The following is a 19,339-nucleotide window of genomic DNA, read 5'->3' as shown; positions in this document are numbered from 1 at the left end:
TGTCAGCCATAGAAAAGGCCGAGAGCGGCTCAGTGCCATTTACCCTATAGGTTCAGATTGTATGTCAGCCATCCCTCCGAGGGATGAAGGCCGGAAAGATGTGGAAATGGCAAAGCCAAAGACTGCGCAGAGATTTGAACTGGAGCGACGAGGGCTCATGGTAGAGAGGACAGGGAAGCTCTTGGCCCAGGCGTCCAACAAAGGAGTCTTGTTTTGCATTTTCTTCATCGCGAAACGCCAGGGCTGCTTGCTTACTCTGTTTGGACTTGAGATTTAAGTTCAAACAAAAATATACGTGACACAATAATAGAATACAAAAGTCAAAACCCATTAAATAAACAATTAAATCAAGACATTACATTGAAAAGTCTTGAATAGGCATTCAGAACACAGTAAACAATCACTATGTACTTAAATGTGGCTCGAGAATACTGAGGTTTAAAGCATGTGAATGTTTTTGTTTTTTTTTTGGATGGCATGAAGGAAAAATAAGGTGCCAGTTGAGCATTTCTAATCCGAAATTTCAAAATCTAAAATAATCCTGCATTTTGGCCTAGAGTGCTGGCATGAAAAGCCCTATTTCCTTATAGTAAAAGGCACTGAATTTATCTTTTTTTGTGTCAGGAGAAACTTGAGAAACTGTAAGTCGCTTCTGGTGTGAGAGAATTGGCTGTCTGCAAGGACATTGCCCATGGGATGCCCAGTTTTTTTTAATGTTTTACTATTCTTGTAGGAGGCTTCTCTCATGTCCCTGCATGAGGAGCTGGAACTCACAGAGGGAGCTCATCCACACTCTCTCTAGATTTGAACCTGCGACCTGTTGGTCTTCAGTACTGCCTCCACTGTGCCACTGGGGGCACTGAATTAATACTTTATGATCCCTATATCCTGGACATTGCAAAAACCTTTTGAAATGAATGACTTCTGGCCAAATAACACTGGATAACTTAGAATTGTTTGATATACATTCCTTTTTGCACATTCTTGTCCCACTGCTATAAGTTAGGGATATAATTTATTAGGGAGCCTGTATAAGATAATGCTTTTATACAATAATAGAATCCTTGAGTTGGAAAAGACCTCATGGGCCATCCAGTCCAACCCCCTTCCAAGAAGTAGGAAAATCACATTCAAAACAACCCTGACAGATGGTCATCCAGCCCATGGTTAAAAGCCTCCAAAGAAGGAGCCCCCACCACATTCTGGGACAGAGAATTCGCTGAACAGCTCTCACAATTAGGAAGTTCTTCCTAATGTTCAGGTGGAGTCTGCTTTTCTGTAATGTGGATCCATTGTTCCACATCCTTTATTTATGTAATAAAATACATAAATATTTTTTATTAATTTTGTGTCAAAAGCATTGCACAGAATGTTGTAAAGCAATACTTTTGGGTTGGAAAGATTAGTCATTTACAAGAAATCTTGCCCAGGGGACGCCCCACTGTATTTTCTCAGTCTTCGAGGAGGTTCTTTCCATGTCCCTCATAAATAAATGAAACTGCGGATACTGGTCCCACAGATACGGGATCATTTTGGAAGTAAATGGGACTTCATGCTCCCCATTCTATTACAATATCATCCTTCATAGTTTAACAGCATTTGAGAATACCTGAAGAGCTTTACCACCTTCATTTTTATTTGCAAGCCAAAGTGTACTATCTCCACCTACCATGAATAGTAAAATATTTCAGATCTTGATTGACAAATGGGCAACATTTTTCAGAGTAGAACTGCAAAACTTCATTTAGAGTTCAATATAATATCGGTTTAAACCAGTAGCAATTGTCGCTACATTTGTGTGAGCATTTTATATTCAGCTAGGGATTTAGCTGCAAAGCTGGCACTTGTACTAGGGAAAAGGAGATATGGTGGCAGAAAGAAGGATCTGGGGGAAAGCTCTGCTTTATATTTGTGAGCTATTAGGGCAAACTGACCCCAGTACAAAACCAGGATAAAGCTTGCTTGTTTATTGAGCAGTTCCAGCTGGCAGAAGAGGGATTCTTCAGGAACTGTGTATGAATCACTGAACTTGTTTAGTAGTATAAGAAACAGGCTATTGAGCGTAAGAAAAGTGCAAAATGATATGGGAGTAACATTTTGCATCATACAGGCACCCCAATCTTCATTATCAATATGGGCTACTGTTGGAAGAAATAGAACAGAAAAAGTAGGAAAGGAGTGGGTTTCAGACTCTCACCTTCCATTGCAAACATAATTCCTAATAGCTTTGGCTTGTATCAAATTGTGCCCTAGTCTTAGTGCATGTTCCATTGCATCAGATTTGTAGATTTTCCATAATCCTGGGGAGGAGTATCTAGTATAGTTTTTATTGTACAAGTGGTTTTGCAGAGTCATGGCACAACTCTGCTTGGGCAACTGGCTGCATGATTTGTTGTACAGCTGCTTACGCAAAGGTATAATTCAGGTTGAAATCATGTGGACCTTCAGGTATTGTTGATTTCAGCTCTTGGCAGTCTTAGGTCCCTTCTACACCGTGATATAAAATCCAGATCTTCTTTGAATTTGATTATATGGTAGTGTAGACTCATGTAGTCCAGTTCAAAGCAGATAATGTGGACTATCTTCTTTGATAATCTGGATGATATAGCAGTGTAGATAGTACAGGCAGTACTGAGGAAAGCTGAAAGTTAAAAGCTAACAACACCTGGAAGGCCTTGTTTTAATTCAGAGGAACCATGCTACAGAGGATGTAGGCGTTTATGCTTTTGAGTATGTAGAATCCGAAATTCCTTATAAGAACCTTCATTGCAAAAAACTCAGTATAGATAAAGCCCTGTCTGAAAATTCAAAAAAGCAATGGAGGACAGACTATTTCTCATAATGCTGATGTGGCCATTGGTGGACACATGTTCAGCATTCATGAAAAAGGACAAACTTGCATATAATTATTCGGTGTGATTGGAAACTGTGTGTGAGGTTGTCTGATGGAAGGAGGGAATATAGAAGAGTCCTGTGTCATTCATCTGTAAGAACAGCTTAAGGTACGTGCAAGAAATTGCAATGGGACAAGCAGGTACATTTAAGTGTAGAAGGCATTTTTATGAATACCTCTGAAATATGATTATAAATGAAATCAGCATGCTTTAACATCAAAGAATAAATGTTCAGGAATTCTGAAGTTGAATCTTGTTGTTTTTACTGTTCTTGATTTGAAGTATTGATATCTTCTAAAGAGTTGCAATCTATATTTATGTGTTTAAGGATTTGTTATTTAAACTCAAACAAAAATATTGGTGAAACAATAGATAACACAAAAGTTAAACCTCATTAAAGAAATAATAAGATTAAAATATTAAATTCAACATATTTAACACTGTAAAAACAATGGCCATGTTAGATTAAAGTAACCCAAGAATGCTGAGGGTTAAAACAAATAAATGATTTTGATAGACAAACTTGCATATAACTTGCACTTACTTAGAGTTCTGAAATCCAAAATATATCCAAATCTGAAACTGTTCAACTGGGTGGCCATTCTTTGCTTTAGAATGGTTTGGTTTACACAAACTTTGTTTCATGCACACAATTACTAAAGGTGTTGTCTAAAATTATCTTCAGGCTATGTGTATAAGGTGAATTTCAAACATCAATGAATTATGTCCCTTCTCCAAGATTCCTCATTATGTACATACCATCAGCTTTAAACTTCTACTGTAAGCTGTTTTGAGTGCCATTTGGGAGAAAGATGAACTATAGAATTGGGCCTCCATATAGGCAGGCTTCACTTTTGTGGGTTTGATTAGAATGTTCATTCTAGGAATCTCTCTGTGATCCAGCATGACTCCATGATTAATCCCTGGCAGAAGCCGACCATAGAGTTGGACTGGAGGATCTAGAAATTCTGAGAGGGAGTGCTTATCTAAGTATTTGTAGGTCCTCTAGCACAATCCCCACTGGAACTTGGCCATTAGATTGCATTGAAGGAACTAGAGATTTCCGGAAAGGTGTCTTCTTACATAAAAATAGTGTTTTTAATTCACTTTTAAAATAGTAACACTCTTTACTTCCTTTTATTCTTGAGCACTTCTTTTGCAAGTGCAATACTTGAGAAGTAAATCTGTATATCTCTTCCTTAAATATGTATATATATATATATATTTGCCAGCAGCCCAGAAAGGACCAGATGGGGCCATCATTTCCAATAACTACTGTGACTTCTGTCTTGGTGGATCCAATATGAACAAAAAGAGTGGACGGCCAGAGGAACTTGTTTCATGTTCAGATTGTGGGCGCTCTGGTAGGTGATGCCATATTGCAACTTTCTATGTGTAAAGAACATACATGGCTCCTTCTTCCCATGCATATGAAGAATATGCATATGCTTGATCATTTTGTTTTGTGTGGTCAGGATTGGTTAGACAAATGCATTCCTACATAATTTGGATGCACATAATGGGCTAATACTGAAACATATAATTAGTAAATAAAAATGGTATGTAAAAGTAGATGTATTTGATTTGAACCTGGATAGTACTGAGGGAGAGTTTCAGTCTTCATATAATTCCAAAAGTTCTACTGAAATTTGTGCAACTTGGATGATAGGTATATCCATTGTATACATCTAATTTATAGTCTTTCCCACTTGCCCATGTCTGATTGTGTGTACACACACAACAACAGCAACAGAGGAAACCTCTTCATCTATCTGTTGGAGTAGGTTCTAGTCCACAAAGACATATGCCACAATAAATTGATTCTTTTTAAAAAGGCTCATCATTGTTTTTGCTGGAATAGTTTGACATGGCTTTCCCTCTACAGAGAGACAGCTAAGGTCTCAACTCTCGTGTAAGCAGAACTCCTATGCCAATGTTCACAACATATTCTAGTAAATTGAATCTTTTGCAAAGCAACTGCAATTTAATTTAATTTTTTAAAACCATAGTTATAAGACCAATCTCTGAGGCTGTACACAGCATTATGGATGCAATCACAACAATCTTGATTCTCACTTAAACCTTAGATATTTTGCACACAGAAGAAATTTCCCATATATGGCAGAAAAAGCAATGCCAACATCTTGATTATTCTGTGTGTGCATCCAATAAAATCTTCATATTTAAGTATAAATTTGTTATATTTATATTTCTTCTTTGCAAAATGATTTGATTTCATTCTATGAGAACATATTTCCTCTGTAGCCATTCTTTTACTTATTTGAACCCATGTTAACTGGAATTACTGGCAACAAACAGTGAGGGGAGTCACTCTTCAGGGGATAAATCCAATACTATATAATATCTTGAAACCTCTGACAGAAGTTATATATAACATTGGAATGTTTTATCTTTGTCTCTCTACCTTTAACTGAATGAAATGCTTTCAAATGTTTGCATTTACCTGAAGTGATTACATTAATGTGACTTTTGTTTTTTTAAAAAAGAGAGTTTATTGAAGAATAAAATGTGCACTTATTTGTTTGTTAGTATGGAAGTTTTTTCTTCATCTTGTTTTGCAAAGGAACCTCACCACTTAGGTGAACAGGTGCTGAAAGAGATCAGGAGGAGAAATTTGGGGTTGTTTTTTTTCTTTTTGAAAAAAAAATACACAAAATGGGTTATTATGCTCAAGTAGCAAATTTAGGACATTTGATGCCAAAATGAAGGCGAAACATTGTACTATGTACTGTTAATGGATTTTCACTATTATACACAGTATGAAATCTTTTAAAGCTGCTCAAAACAATCACAAAATGGTTTTTGTGTGTTTTAAAGAGAGGAAAACAGTATTAACCCTTTTGCTGCCTTAGTTTATGGGCATCTGTGGTGGTGTCATTTTTTAACGCTTGCAGTTCAGTTCATACTTCCCTTATCATCCCCCTTCCTGTTCCACTGATCTGTATTATTGACTTGACCCACTTCAGATTTATACATATACCTAGACTGAGATTGTCTTTTTAGTCTGGATGGTTTAATAACAATAATAGTGGTGATGGTGATGATGATGATGAAATAAAATTGTGATGCCTATTGCTTAACCCATGTGCTGATATATTCATCATACATGTCAGCTCATTTGGGAAGAAAAAGCAGGAAAGAAGAAGCAGCTGCAACTCACACTACGGAGGACTTGTTCGGTTCCACCTCTGAAAGCGACACCTCAACTTTTCATGGCTTTGATGAGGATGATTCAGAAGAGCCTGTTTCAAACCAGAGCAGCAGCTCCACGCCTGCAAAGAAAAAGGGCAGCTGCTAAAATGGCTCATCACACACAAGCTCTAAGAGTGACTTCCTGCCCCTTTTGCTACTTTTACTCTTATTGTTGCTATTGCATTTTTTCAAATTTAGACCTATTTTTACCTTTGAGTGTGTACACTGAAAGCACAACCATCTAATAATGTAAAAAAACTTCTTTTTTGGGAAAAAATTGGCTACTTTGTTTTCATAATTCTCCCTCCTTTCTTCTCTTTGCAAACCCAAAATGTGGGTGTCATTTTTTTTAAAGAAAAGGTAAATAATAAATAGAAAAGAGCTAATTTGTTCAACTTTTAATATATATTAGCCCAATATCAAAAATGAAAATTCAAAAGGGTTGGACACCAGGACCCTACCTAAAAATGTGTTTTAAAGTATTTATTTATATATTCTATATATTAATAGATAAAAGACTTTTGAAATTAAGAAAAAAAGCAATGATGTCTACTTGATAATCTAATTGTACAGAAAGTGCTGTAAGTACAGCTATGGTATGGATTATGAAACAGCTATTGAATGGATTATTCCAGATCAAAAGGAAACTGAAACACTTGCCAGTGTGACTTTGGCACTGTGAAAAGTTTGCACACTGGATTTTGTGACTCCCCCCTCTGTACTTTTGGCATCTTCACTTTTAACCATTTGGGGGAAAAAGGCAAGGAAAATCCAGAAAGATGGTAAAACAAAAAAAAATCCCTGCCTCCTTTCTTGGGACACATTTGTACTCCTTCAAGAATTCCTCATGTTTCTCACCTTGGCATCTTTTTAACAGACACTGCCTCGTTGTTTTTCTTCTCCACTTTCTTCTTCACCTTCTACATTGTGGAAAATAATTTCCCCAAGCAAATGGATGGAATATAGTCACAGATTCTGCAAAGATCAAAGGATGTGAATCTTGAAAGAAATTAAAAGGAAAAAATACCTCATGTTTCTTTTGTTTTACGTTTTGAAAATAAAACAGAAACCCATTTAGTCTTATTTTTGATAGCTCCTCTTGAAATATACCAAAGCAATACTCAGTATTCTTCAGAAGGGAGCAGAGAAGACAGAATCTCTCTCTCTCATTTGCTATTCCAGCAACATGGAGTTGAGCAGCAGGATTATAAGGTATGTTCCAAAATGGTGCATATATGATACTTCGGGGGGAAACTGTGGTTTGAGGTTGTGTCAACCTACTCTTACTTCTTTGATAGAGAGTATAGAATTTAATTAGGGTTAACATTGTCTTGATTATTAACTATGATGTATTATGTCAACCATTGGTTGCTATGTTTATAGTTAAGATCCCACATTGAAACTAAATGTATAGTTTTTTGAACTAAGTTCTCCTTCAAAAAGTAAGAACATATATGTGTGTATGACTGGGGAAAGAGAAGGAAAAGGAACTGTCTATCAAGATGTCAGGGATTATTATGGTTTAAGAAATCAAGGAAAACAAATATGGATGGGCACTGGTATGGGTACAATAATATTAGATCTTTTGTAGACTAATTTGGCATATATATGTTGGGGACATAACTAGTTCTGGTCCATACTATTGTAGAGCTACTGGGTTAAGTACGGCCTTGGCCTCTTCTGGCGGTAGATTCATGAGGTTAATAGCTGTGTGTTTAGGGATGTGTACATGTGCTTCTGAGTCTGTGTAACCTTTCATTTTCATGTTCATTATTGTTTCCAGTGTTTGTTGTGCCTGACCATAGAAGGTGTGTATTCTAATGGTATGTGTGAAGTTGTCTGTTGACTTATGCTGACTCCATTAATTTCATAGTTTTCTTAAGGAAGAATACTCATATGTGGCTTTGCCAGTTCCTTTCTCTGAAATACAGCTCCTGGTATCCTTTGGTGGTCTCCCATTCATGTACTAATCAAAGTTGATATTGTTAAGCTTCCAAGATCAGACAGGATCTGGTGCCTTTAGGATGTTATTACTTAGTATCTTAGGTATTCCAGACTCAGGGCATTTACTTCTTTAATAGAACCAGCCCATCTTTAGTGGGGTCTCCCTCTTTTTCTATTGCCTTCCCCTTTACCTTGCATTATTGTCTTTCTCCAATGAGTCATGGTCTTTCAATATATGTCTAAGGTATAGCAGTCTCAGATTAGTCATCTTCACATCTAGTGAGAGTTCAGGTTTATGCAATCGAAGATCTATTCATTTGTCTTTTTAGCAGCCCATATTATTATTATATCATTGCCACATTTCAGATGAGTTGATACTCTGCTTGTTGGCATTTTTGCTGTCCAGCTATCATGATGCATACATAGAAGTATGCCTGGGTAATTCTGACTTCAGTATTTTAAAATGTGTCTTTATACTTGAGGATCTTGTCTAGTTCTTTCATGGTTGCTTTTCCAAACCAGCTTTTACAATTAAGGGGTTGCACAGAATAGGGAATTTCAGGAGCTGTTGCCTGTTACTTAGTTGTGTAAATAACAGCACCTATCAAATCCTTGTTCTACACAACCATTAAAGGTACATGTGCAGTCTCTAGTTTTAAATCTGGCAACCCTCCCCCCAGTGCTTGGTTATAGTGCTCTCCCCAGTGCTTGGTTACAGGCCAAGGGAATATACTGTCTTATTTTCTCAGAAAAATGAATTTCTGTCACAGGAACACTTCCTGACATGCCATGAAAGTTAATGGCAGATGAGTATTACTCTGAATGCCACATTTTTCTGATAAGATTTTGACATGATAAAAGCAGAATGTCTGAAAACACTCAATTTTCATTCCTGTGACTATAAATCTCAAAAATTTGAAACAATTTTAAATGAGGTTCTCTGCAATTTCTATGTACCAGACACATTTTGTTTTACTTGAGTTTTTTTAACCTTCTTCCTTTCCTACTTGTTAACCTGTAACTCAATGTTAGCAGTTGCTCAAAATTTGCCATTTTTCAGCCCATGACTGTAGTTCCACAGATATGGCAAATCATCCCTGCTAATGCCCGAAGCAGATCAGATAGTTGATCAGCACAGCCTGTGCAAGGGATACCATCTGTGATAAAGGCCTTCTGTGCCTGCTGTCATAGTCTGTTCTGGCAAATTCTCTTCATCATTCTGAAAGGCAGCAACGAAAACAAAATCTGCAGTACAAAATTTGAACTAGATATAAGTACACTGTAATATCAGTCCTGTGACTATTTGGATCTCATATGAACTAATAGTCATACCAAACTTATATGAGAAATCCTGCTCTGCTCTTCACACACCAATCATAATTGTTATGAAAATATCACAACAATATTTTAGTTGAAGCTTTTACTGCATGCAATAAAATATTTCTTTTCATGTTAGAGTGCTATGTTCTGAGGGAGGGAGATAGAATCAATCCAGTCTAGATGGAAATTTTAAACTGTGATAGCTTGTGGTTTAAGAGGAAGAAGGCAAAGTTACAAAATACTCTGATGTTTTCTCTTGGCATCACTGACCTTACACTTGGAATTTAAAACATTTTGTCATGTTTGTAGTATCCATAGAATTTTACATTGATCATGATGTTTTGCAAATGGTATGAGATCATTTAAAGGAGCTTTTGAATCCTTGTGGTTGAGCAGACAATTCTCAAAACACAGCCCTCGGCCTAGCATATGGTCAAGCAAGCTACATCTATATAAATAAAAATGTAATGTTTATTTGTGGGATTAACATAACTCAAAAACTACTGGACGAATTGACACCAAATATGGACACGACACCCCTAACAGACCAACGAGTGTCCATCACTCATAATCCCCCCCCAAAAGCAGTGGAAAAGACTTAAAAACACCAAAAAAAGCTAAATGAGAATACAGCGCATGTGCAAAAATAACACCCCCCCCCCCCCCCCGCATAAGGGAGAAGAAAACAAACAACCACCCCAGCACTCCTTTGCTAATTCCTGTGCTACAGTCACATCAGAAGCTTGCAGCCCTCGGTGACGACGGCAGTTGGAAGGAATGGCAAGGAGACCTGAGGGCAATGTAGGGGCACTAACCATGGGGCCCTTGCTCTGTGGAGAGCAGGGATGCATCTCTCTCAAGCACTGACTTCAACCCCCAACTCTTTTTTGGCCTATTTCTAGAGGGAAGGAATGAATGAGGGAAAGTGAGGGGGAAGGAAGGAAGGAGAGAAGGAGGGAGGGAAAGAGGAAAAGAAAGAAAGAGGGAAGGAAGAAAGGAAGCAGAGAAGGAAGTAAGTAAAGAAATAAAAGTAGAGAAGGAAGGAGAGAAGGAATGAAAAAAGAGAAGGAGGGAAAGAAAATGAGAGGGAAGGAAGGAGAGGAAAGAAGGAGAGAAAAAGAAAGAGAAGGAAGGAAAGGAAGAGAGAAGGAAGGATGGAACCAAGGAAAGGAAAGGAAAGAAAGAGCGAGAGAGAGAGAGAGAGAGGGAGGAAAAGAAAAATAAGGAAGGAAGGAGAGAAAGAGGAAGGGAAGGTTGGCCACAACAACACATGGCTGGTACAGCTAGTACTAGGTAAAACTAGTCCCACAATCCTAAAGGTTCAGTGTTTATGTTCTGTATTGAAGTGGGAATAATTAATACTCCAGATAAGTCTTGGACTGCAGTTCCCAGCAGCCCAAACCACAGTAGCAAATGGTGACCACAGCTGGAAGTTACATCTAGAAGGCTGGAGCAATCTGGGAATCACAGTCCAAGTAAAGACTGATGATAATGTGCTTCCACAGTAAACTTCTACCCTCTTTCCACATGCCTCAGAATGCTAGCTCTCTGTTGGAAAAAATGCAGAAGAATAAAGGAGGAGGAGAGCTTGAGCAAAGAAGGTAGAAGCTTGGATAGAAGCACTGCACACTGTGCAACATTTTCTTGTATGGACCCATTTATCTATCACTTGTTTGTCCTTTGTATAAATACTAGAATTTAGCTGGGGCACATCTTTGCCTGATCTTCTCCTTTTCAGGAGTTAATGTGTCCTTTCTGAAAATGTATCAGTTGTGAAGTGTGCGTACATTCAAGGTGGTGGTGTACTGTTGTGAGAGGTTGTAATTTATATCTATTTTTAATAGCTCATAGGCTGAGGTGTTAGTGTGTCAGTGTAATCCTGCAGCAGATGGTTTGGGTAAAGAATAAACTGCAACTATTTCATTGGGTTCCAGCATTAAATCAGACAGCTATCATTGCCATATACGGTTTAGAATGTTGAGTTTTGTTGCTACATAGTGCTGCTTAGTTGGAGTCTACGTTATCTTGAACTTTAGCAAAACTTTTTGTTGTAGTGAAGTGTGGAGTTTGAGCTTCATCTCTGTTTCTAGAAGGTTACTAGATGCAGTATAGAGCAGGGTTCCTGTTCCTTTTTTCAGTAGTTAGACAGAAGGTGAATTTCAGCAGAAAAAGGTTTTCCTCACCCCAGGAGCACAGTGGCATCTCAAGATGCATTCGTAGAAATTCACTCTTTTATGCAATCATTTAAGAAACAGGAGATAGTCCCAAACCTGTGCCCATCCATGCATGTTCACATGTTTATTGTATCTTCGGTGTACACCTAGAAATAAATTGCTATTAGTAAATTCTTAGGAGTTAGACATGTCATAACAGAATGAATATTACTGATTTGGAATCTGTTACCATAATGAATTACACATTTTTAAGAGATAGATTGCCCCTGATGAACATGCGTAGTATAAAGGCTTGGATACTATTTTAAACTGGAGCAGTAACACAAATCAAGATCCAGACCAACTCTTGGTTAACTCTAGTTCAGTCTAAGGCTTGAGGATGGGATTTTTTCACAGTTAAAAAATGTTGAAGCCCATAAAATACTGAACAGATCTACTATTTTAACATAATGGATAGATAGATAGATAGATAGTATTTAGAAGCTACTTATAATAATTATTTAAACTGGCTCTAACTTAGCTTTTCCATATTTATGACAATGGCCTTCCCACCAGGGATGGAAATAAAATTCAAAAATATTATTCAATGAAAAAATAACTTTCTTCAACATTAGGAAACTTTGATTAAGCTAATCCTAGATGAGTGAACATTTTGCTGTTTATTACCTTTTGTGTGGAAAAGGCATGTGTGTGTTTTTGCATAGAAAACACATTTTCTATACAAAAAAGATCTTTCTGCAAAGACGATGAGTTTCAAAAGGAGAAAACTATATTTTATAAACAGAAAATAACAAATTTGCTCCATAGCAGACATTTACTGTGCAGAAAATTGTGTTTTCTGTGCAGACAATAACATTTCTCCACAAAAAAGTTATTTTCTGTGCAAAACAGCCCCCATATTTCTATGTAGAAAATCACATGCATTTTTATAGAGTAATTCCTAAACAGCAAATAGTCTTTTAGAACTGTGCAGTTTATGATAGCTTTCTTAATGTACAGTATATATTTGTGCATAAGTCAGCCTCATACATGTGTAAAGGTAAGGTTTGAGGCCGAAATTATGAATTTTTAATGATCTGTAGATAAGTGAAGGTTCATTCCGCAGAGAGGAAAAAAAGACCAGTGCCATAGAACCAGCTACTGCTAGCCACCACAGTTGGCAATTTCCTACCGAGGCATTCAAAAATGTCAGAAGCAAAACCATGGTGGAGAGAGTTAATGGGGTTGGTGCTTCTTTTAAGTTCTCCCAGAGCAGGCTACATTCTCACCTTTTGCCTCTCCACTCAGGGAAGCAAATGCCTCCTTTTAAAAATAGGAATTTAGTACTTACAGTACATACATTGATTTGTGGATAAGTCAACCCAGAGGTTTTAGGTCGATTTTTTGATTCAAATTTATAGACTTATACATGAATATCTACGGTAAGGCGAAAATGGTTGAAGTATTCGTTCTTGCAGACAAGAATGAAATTGTTGACGTTTTACATTTTTATTTCTTTCTGCGCAGTTGAAGGCCATTTTTTCTGAAACATGTGTTGCTGCTATGTGGGGAGAGTACTGCTACTACTAGTTGTTATTACTACTATTATTGTTTGAGGGTTTGTTTTTAGTGTTCCCTTTCTTTGCCCTTCCTTCTATAGATGATGATCCTGTGCTCACTTGAATTCTGAATCCATCAGGAAAACTATGGAAGAAGCCAAGTAAGATTTGCCAGGATGCTTTGATCTCCTCTCCTTGCCTGATCCTTTCTCAACCTGTGTCTCCTCCCACACAGGAGCCTGGACTGGGGAATGCCTGCTGGCACTTGCTCAGAGAAGTCTTGGGGTTTCCCTAGGCTTGTGCAATACAAAGAGAATCCTTACGTTTTAAAAAACAAACAAACAATCTTTTTCTTCAAGTGTTGTGTGAGCTAGTGTGTACGTTTGTATATATAAGACCAGCTCAAACTGGAACTGATTGACAATAGAAATGACTGAAAATGACAAAGAAATTTCAGAAAATCTCAACAAAAATAGAACAGGTTATTTTATTTATTTCAGTATTTAAAAGAGAAAAGTAGGGCTGATGTTGCACAGTTACGTTTGTTTAAAATTCATTTTGCTTCAAGAAAGATTTAAAATAATTTCTTTGTGAAGAAGGGACTTTTTCAACAGTGTTTAATGTAAGATATAGGTTATTTGCTTTCAGGAGAAGGCTTTTTTTTAATTTATGAAAATAAAGATTAAACTCTGCTCTCTCTTACTTTAAAGATGCCATTCGTACACATGCTGGGTGTTTTTATTTTTTCAAAGCGGATGTGGTAAGTTCAAAGTTGCTCTGGCTCATTTTCCTGAATGTCTGCTAATGTTTTGTGTGTGAATGTATTAGAATAAGCAAAAACACATTTTAAACAAACAAACAAATTATTCTGAAGAATCATGCTGGATTCTTGATGGTTGTTGTCACAAGAGTTTAAAGAGTGTTCTACCAAGAGTATAAAGTAAGAGGAAGCTTAGGCATTGCCATTTCTTAGCAATAACACCACTGAAGCCTGGTACTTTTTAAAAGGAAAGATGTTCTGTTGCCTGCAAAGTTACCTTATTGAGTGAATAATTCATGCCAACACCTGCTTGCAAATAAAGATAACTAACAAAATACAAGAAATCTGGACTTGGGTAACTAGGACAATATATTTGGCAATAAATCTGCATTCCCAAAATTGTTGGAAGAGGCATTTGAAATACTATTTGGGAACAGCTGGGGACATTAAAAATTAACCTTTATTTTCCAGAAGTAGTAGAATACATCCAATGGGAGCTAGTCTTACGTAGTTTCTCTGTTGTAATTTCTGGGGTTCTACATGTGGCAATGTGACAACTAGTGCTTTTGGGATGACTTTTAAAATGTTCCTTTTGGAGTGTGCTAGAACAATGTACCCTAATATGTTTTGAGCAAAATGCCAGATTCAATGGACACAGATTCATTCCTATGGAAAGTTATTTGGACAACCCGTTCTCTTTTAACTTTTCCAGGAATTTATGTTCACCAGATAGTGTCAAAAAGTTTTTTGTATGAAGGGGACAGCTGTGTCTTGAAAATGTACCATTCAGTACGATTCTGTGCATATTAATTTAGTCAGAAGTAAGTTTCAGGGAGTTAATAAAATCTACTTCCTAGTAAGTATTCATTTGAGTGCTTAGTCATTAAGCACACAAATGAATGAGTAGATTAAAGGTGACACAAGATCATTTTTTAGAATTTACAACTGAAAGCTTCTCTTTTGAATTTCGGTGAGCAATACATAACTCTGCTGATAGATAATACTATAACTACAGCTCCCATAATCAACAGTCAGTATGATTGCTGACTATGGGATTCTAGGAGTCATAGTTTCTGGTTCTAGTAGGAAGCCCAGACCACAGAGACAGGCACAGGGAAGCCTAGAGCAGATCAAGAATGTCCAGGAAGCTGAGCCATGGTCAACAACACAGGATGCTGCCAAACAAAGTAGGCCCTTTTCTATATAGCCCTATATCCCAGGATCCGATCCCAGATTATCTGACAGTCAAGACTCTTAGCGGATAACCTGGGATCAGGTCCTGGGATATAAGTGTAGAAGGGGCCTACATAAGGCAGAGCTGATTCATAACAGGTCAAGTTTTACAAGGTTGTTAATCAAATCCGGGAAGCGGGGGAGGGTTGAGAGAGGATAGCCAACAGAGTAAGAATTTCTAGAAAGCAAGCTGTCAAGAAAGTTCTAGGTCATGTCTCTTCATCAGTCTTTCTACCATAAATAGCAGTTCTTACACAGATGCTGCCAGATTCTGTAGCTGATCAAGAGGCTGATAGCAGATATTCTCAACAGAAACAACCCCTCTACTGTAGCCTTGCACTTTTCTTTACAGGCTGCTATTCCCTGGGAGTTAGAAGTTGCTCTGCCTCATGCTCTAATGCAGAAATCCCATCATCTGGTGAGGTCAAACCCTGAACTGTTTCCTCTTATAGTCCTAGCTGCTTTCTTTGTCTCTTGGGATTCTAGATTTGGGTTGTCAACTGGGGACTCTGGTTCTTAATATGATGAAGAATCTCTCAGTTGGGGATTCTAGAGTTGGGTTGCCAGCTGGGCACTCTGGTTCTTCATATGTTGGGGTATGACATGTAATTAGCCCCCTCACCACAACAAGGTGACAGTCCATCGAGGGAGATGTAATAGGTTCTACCCAGCTTGCAAACCTGGGAACTTGACATCACCTTGAAATATATTACAATGGCATAGAAGCAGCCCTGCAAATTCTGAATCTAGTTGCTGTCTCAGGGATGATGGGTATTAGAACATTGCTTAGGCCAGAAAAGATCCATATTAAGTGAAATGAATTAAATGAAATCTGCATTGTGTACTCAAATAAATCTGAAGAGCTAAAACCGCAGTACATTACATTGCCCCAGTACATTGCTAAAATCAGTGATGGGTGGCATCAGAAGTGGACCCTGTACCCTCACCTATCCATGTCACCAATTGGGGATGCTTCAGAACTGTAGAAAGTTACTTCAGTCAATATCAGCTGGAATCTGCTGGCTACAATTACACTAACATTTTAAAGAAAAAATTGAGTTAGCTAAAAAGAAAGAACATCCATATTGAACTTCAGCAAATTGTACTCATTTGTATTTTGTGTCCACATACAATCTACTTCTAAGACATCTCCTGTTTACTTCTCTGTAAATATTTCTTTACCCAAGGTTTTTTTTAAAGAAAAATTTGTAAAACTGCAATTGCTGTACATAGTTTTTAAAGTCCTCATTGTTTACAATGCTGTTCTCCATGCTGAAAATAAAACTTCCTTCTCTACTTCTTTTTGTTATCTTTTTCCATCTGGAATTTTTTAATTTGGTTTCTTAGTGATTTTTAAACAAGAATTTTAAAATGGAGCATGAAATTGAGTACAGTATGACCCTCCCCTATCTATGGAGGATAAGTTACAAAGGACCCCCTGTTGATACCCAAAGCTGTGGATAATAAAAAAACCCCCTAATTTTGACTATACTTGAGCTGGAAGCATATTATGGAATCACACTGGAGGACCTACAGAGGCCTGCAATGCTTCCATCAGGAAATATTCTTTGGATCATGGGTAAGTGAAACCGTGGATATTGAATCTGTGGATAGGGGGTGGGGGTCATACTGTATACCATTTTTTGTTTTTCAGTGTTACTACTGTAAAATCATTCCCCTGTTACTGTGACCTCTGAGAAGGCAACAGCATATATAAAACTATCTTACACAGAGCCTAACCTTTATCCATGTAATTTGCTGTCTAATCCAGGAGTGTAGAACATGTGACCATATGAATATTGACCTATAAATCTCACTGCCCACGGCCATTGGCTATGCTGTATGAGTGCAATACCATCTGGAGAGCCATAGTTTTCCCATCTCTGGTCTAATTTAATTTACTGACAAGACTAAGGTTCTCTCAGAACTGCTTTCTGAAAATCTCAACATGGAGATACCATTGACTGAAACCAATAACTTCTGCAGGAAGATGCTGCTAAGTAATATTACTAAGACTATAAGGACATTATAAGAGTAAAACTATCATTAAAAATATCTGTATAGGTAGGTAATTTTTATCTTGCAAAAAAGCAGCTAGATGCCCTAGCAATAGTAGAACTATAGCATTAATACGATTTACACAAGTGTTGATTTCTCATTCAGTTGTTGGGTATTCAATGGGTTTTCAGGTGAGATTAGCAATTTGATTTAAGACCGTATTGTTGCATATAAAATAAACATCTTACATATGTAATAAAATGTAAAACAGCATATAAAATTGTAAGTTGTACCTTCCTTTAATATATTATTAATCAGGACAATATGTTGAGATAAAGTTACTATAAACCTAACCCTTTTTTGATAGATTAAATTTAAATGTTGCTTATCATGTACACTAAATTTTAAGTTAATTGCTCTGCTAGGTATCAATAGGATCTTCCTGTTCTCTTCCATAAGATGATCATGTTTTTCATTTTTGCATAGCCATTTCCAGTTTGTGTGTTGAAACCCCATCCAGAATATATATATATTAAAAATGAAATCAGTTATTCCTCAATATAAAAAATTACATGTGACAGCATAGATTAATGTCTTCAAATAAAACATTACTCTTTATTTTCTATATATATATTGGAATAGTCAGAATACAAAATGTGTGTTGTACATCTAAATTGGTATTAGGTAAAGTCAGATCTTTGAAGTCATGTTAAATTAGTCTTGTTTGTACAGTAATGCTACTTGCAGTATTTCAATTATGTGCTTCTTGATTTTGTTCTTTCCACTCCCGAGATGATTAAGAGCTCAGTTGGTGCCCACTGCATAAAGCACAGATCAAGAGCAGGATCCAGATGGATACTTCTGCTCCAGGAAGCGATTTTTGTTTGCAGAATTGAGAGGAGGAGCAATATTTGCTCTCTCCTACAACCACTTGTGTTCCCTAAAAATCTGCTCTGGCCTGCCCCCTCTTTTTTTTGTTTTAATAAAAGAATAGGACTGTCACTCAAATATTGTGACCCGGCTTAAATCTTCCAATGCCAATGTCACTTTTGGACAGCAGAGAGCTAGAGCAACTCTACTTTTAGAAGCAAAGGAGATGATGATTTCTTGGTCTTATACAAAAGTTTGGTTGCTGTCAAACAAAGATTTGATTGCTATTGCCTGCTTCTTATGCTCTTAATATAAAACAGGTTTCCCCTCCTTTTGCTCAATGCTAGGGAAAGCCTTACCTGCTAAAATTCTAGATGTTGCACTGTTATTAAAGGCAGATGTTCTATAAAACGAGAAGAGAGGCGGTTAAATAGATCAGAAAGGAAATGCAGAGAGTGAACCATGGCACTTAAAATGGCAAATTCACAAAACAGTTTTTGATAACATATTGACATCAGGTAGTCTGCTTTTTATCATTTTGTCGAATCAACATAGTTAAAAATTCACACCATGCGAAAGTTAGAAAGCACTGAATGCCAAAATGTCAATATTATCAGCAATTACCATTTTCTAAATAGCTGTGGTCAATCATATAATTGCCACTGCCTGTACTTTCTGCATTTCATTTTCTTATCTGTTTACATACCCCACCCAGAGAACAATTGTGTGCGCACGCATATTTAAGCTGCTTTGAGTCCCACCTTTGGGAGAAAAGTGGGAGAAAATAAATAAATACATAATAAGGCATTTCTTCATATATTTGATAAAGTGGATTCCAGTTAATAAAGTGTGTGACATAAACACGTTGGCCTTTAAGATGCCATAAGACTCTATTTTTAGTGCACAAGGCTATCACATCTATCACACAAGAAATATCTTTGAAACATGTAGATTGATTACAAGCCAAATGAAAAAAGAACCGTAACTAGTTAACACCAAAATAGAGCAATATCTACTCTATAACCCCACTCCCAACTATTCCTCCTTCTTTATTGGAACAATACACAATTTGGGACAAAAAGCTCCTTTAAACACTATTATAAAGAATGACATTCTAAATATTTGGTTTCAGTTTAATGGTCTACAGCAGTGGTTCTCAACCTGTGGATCTTCAGATGTTTTGGCCTTCAACTCCAGAAATCCTAACAGCTGGTAAACTGGCTGGGATTTCTTGGACTTGTAAGCCAAAGCACCTGGGGACCCACAGGTTGAGAACTACTGGTCTACAGTAATGAATTACATGCAAATGAGTCCCTCCTAAAAAGTGCTACGGAAACAAAGATTTCTTTTTAGTAAGCACTACTATAGTCATCATCATCATCATCATCATCATCA

General features: G+C 37.1%; 1 protein-coding gene across 15 annotated transcripts in view; it reads left to right on the top strand.

Moving 5' to 3' along the window:
• The window catches only part of DPF3 (double PHD fingers 3), a 242,016-nt gene that overhangs the window by 200,072 nt on the left and 22,605 nt on the right, over window positions 1-19,339 (top strand). For 10 of the 15 annotated variants that reach the window (XR_009630587.2, XR_009630590.2, XR_009630589.2 and 7 more), the window contains exons 8-11: window positions 4,127-4,258; window positions 6,029-7,319; window positions 13,185-13,244; window positions 13,794-13,843. Coding sequence is in view for 2 of the 15 variants with exons in the window: in XM_060761448.2 (XP_060617431.2) it covers window positions 4,127-4,258 (132 nt within the window). In the remaining 13 variants the exon portion in view is untranslated. The remainder of the gene's footprint in view (window positions 1-4,126; window positions 4,259-6,028; window positions 7,320-13,184; window positions 13,245-13,793; window positions 13,844-19,339) is intronic. The other 5 variants (XR_009630592.2, XR_010908976.1, XR_010908977.1 and 2 more) reach the window with 4 other exon arrangements.

This window comes from Anolis sagrei, chromosome 1 (genome assembly GCF_037176765.1).
Source record: "Anolis sagrei isolate rAnoSag1 chromosome 1, rAnoSag1.mat, whole genome shotgun sequence".
Taxonomy (NCBI): domain Eukaryota; kingdom Metazoa; phylum Chordata; class Lepidosauria; order Squamata; family Dactyloidae; genus Anolis; species Anolis sagrei.
This window is presented reverse-complemented; position numbering and strand designations above follow the sequence as displayed.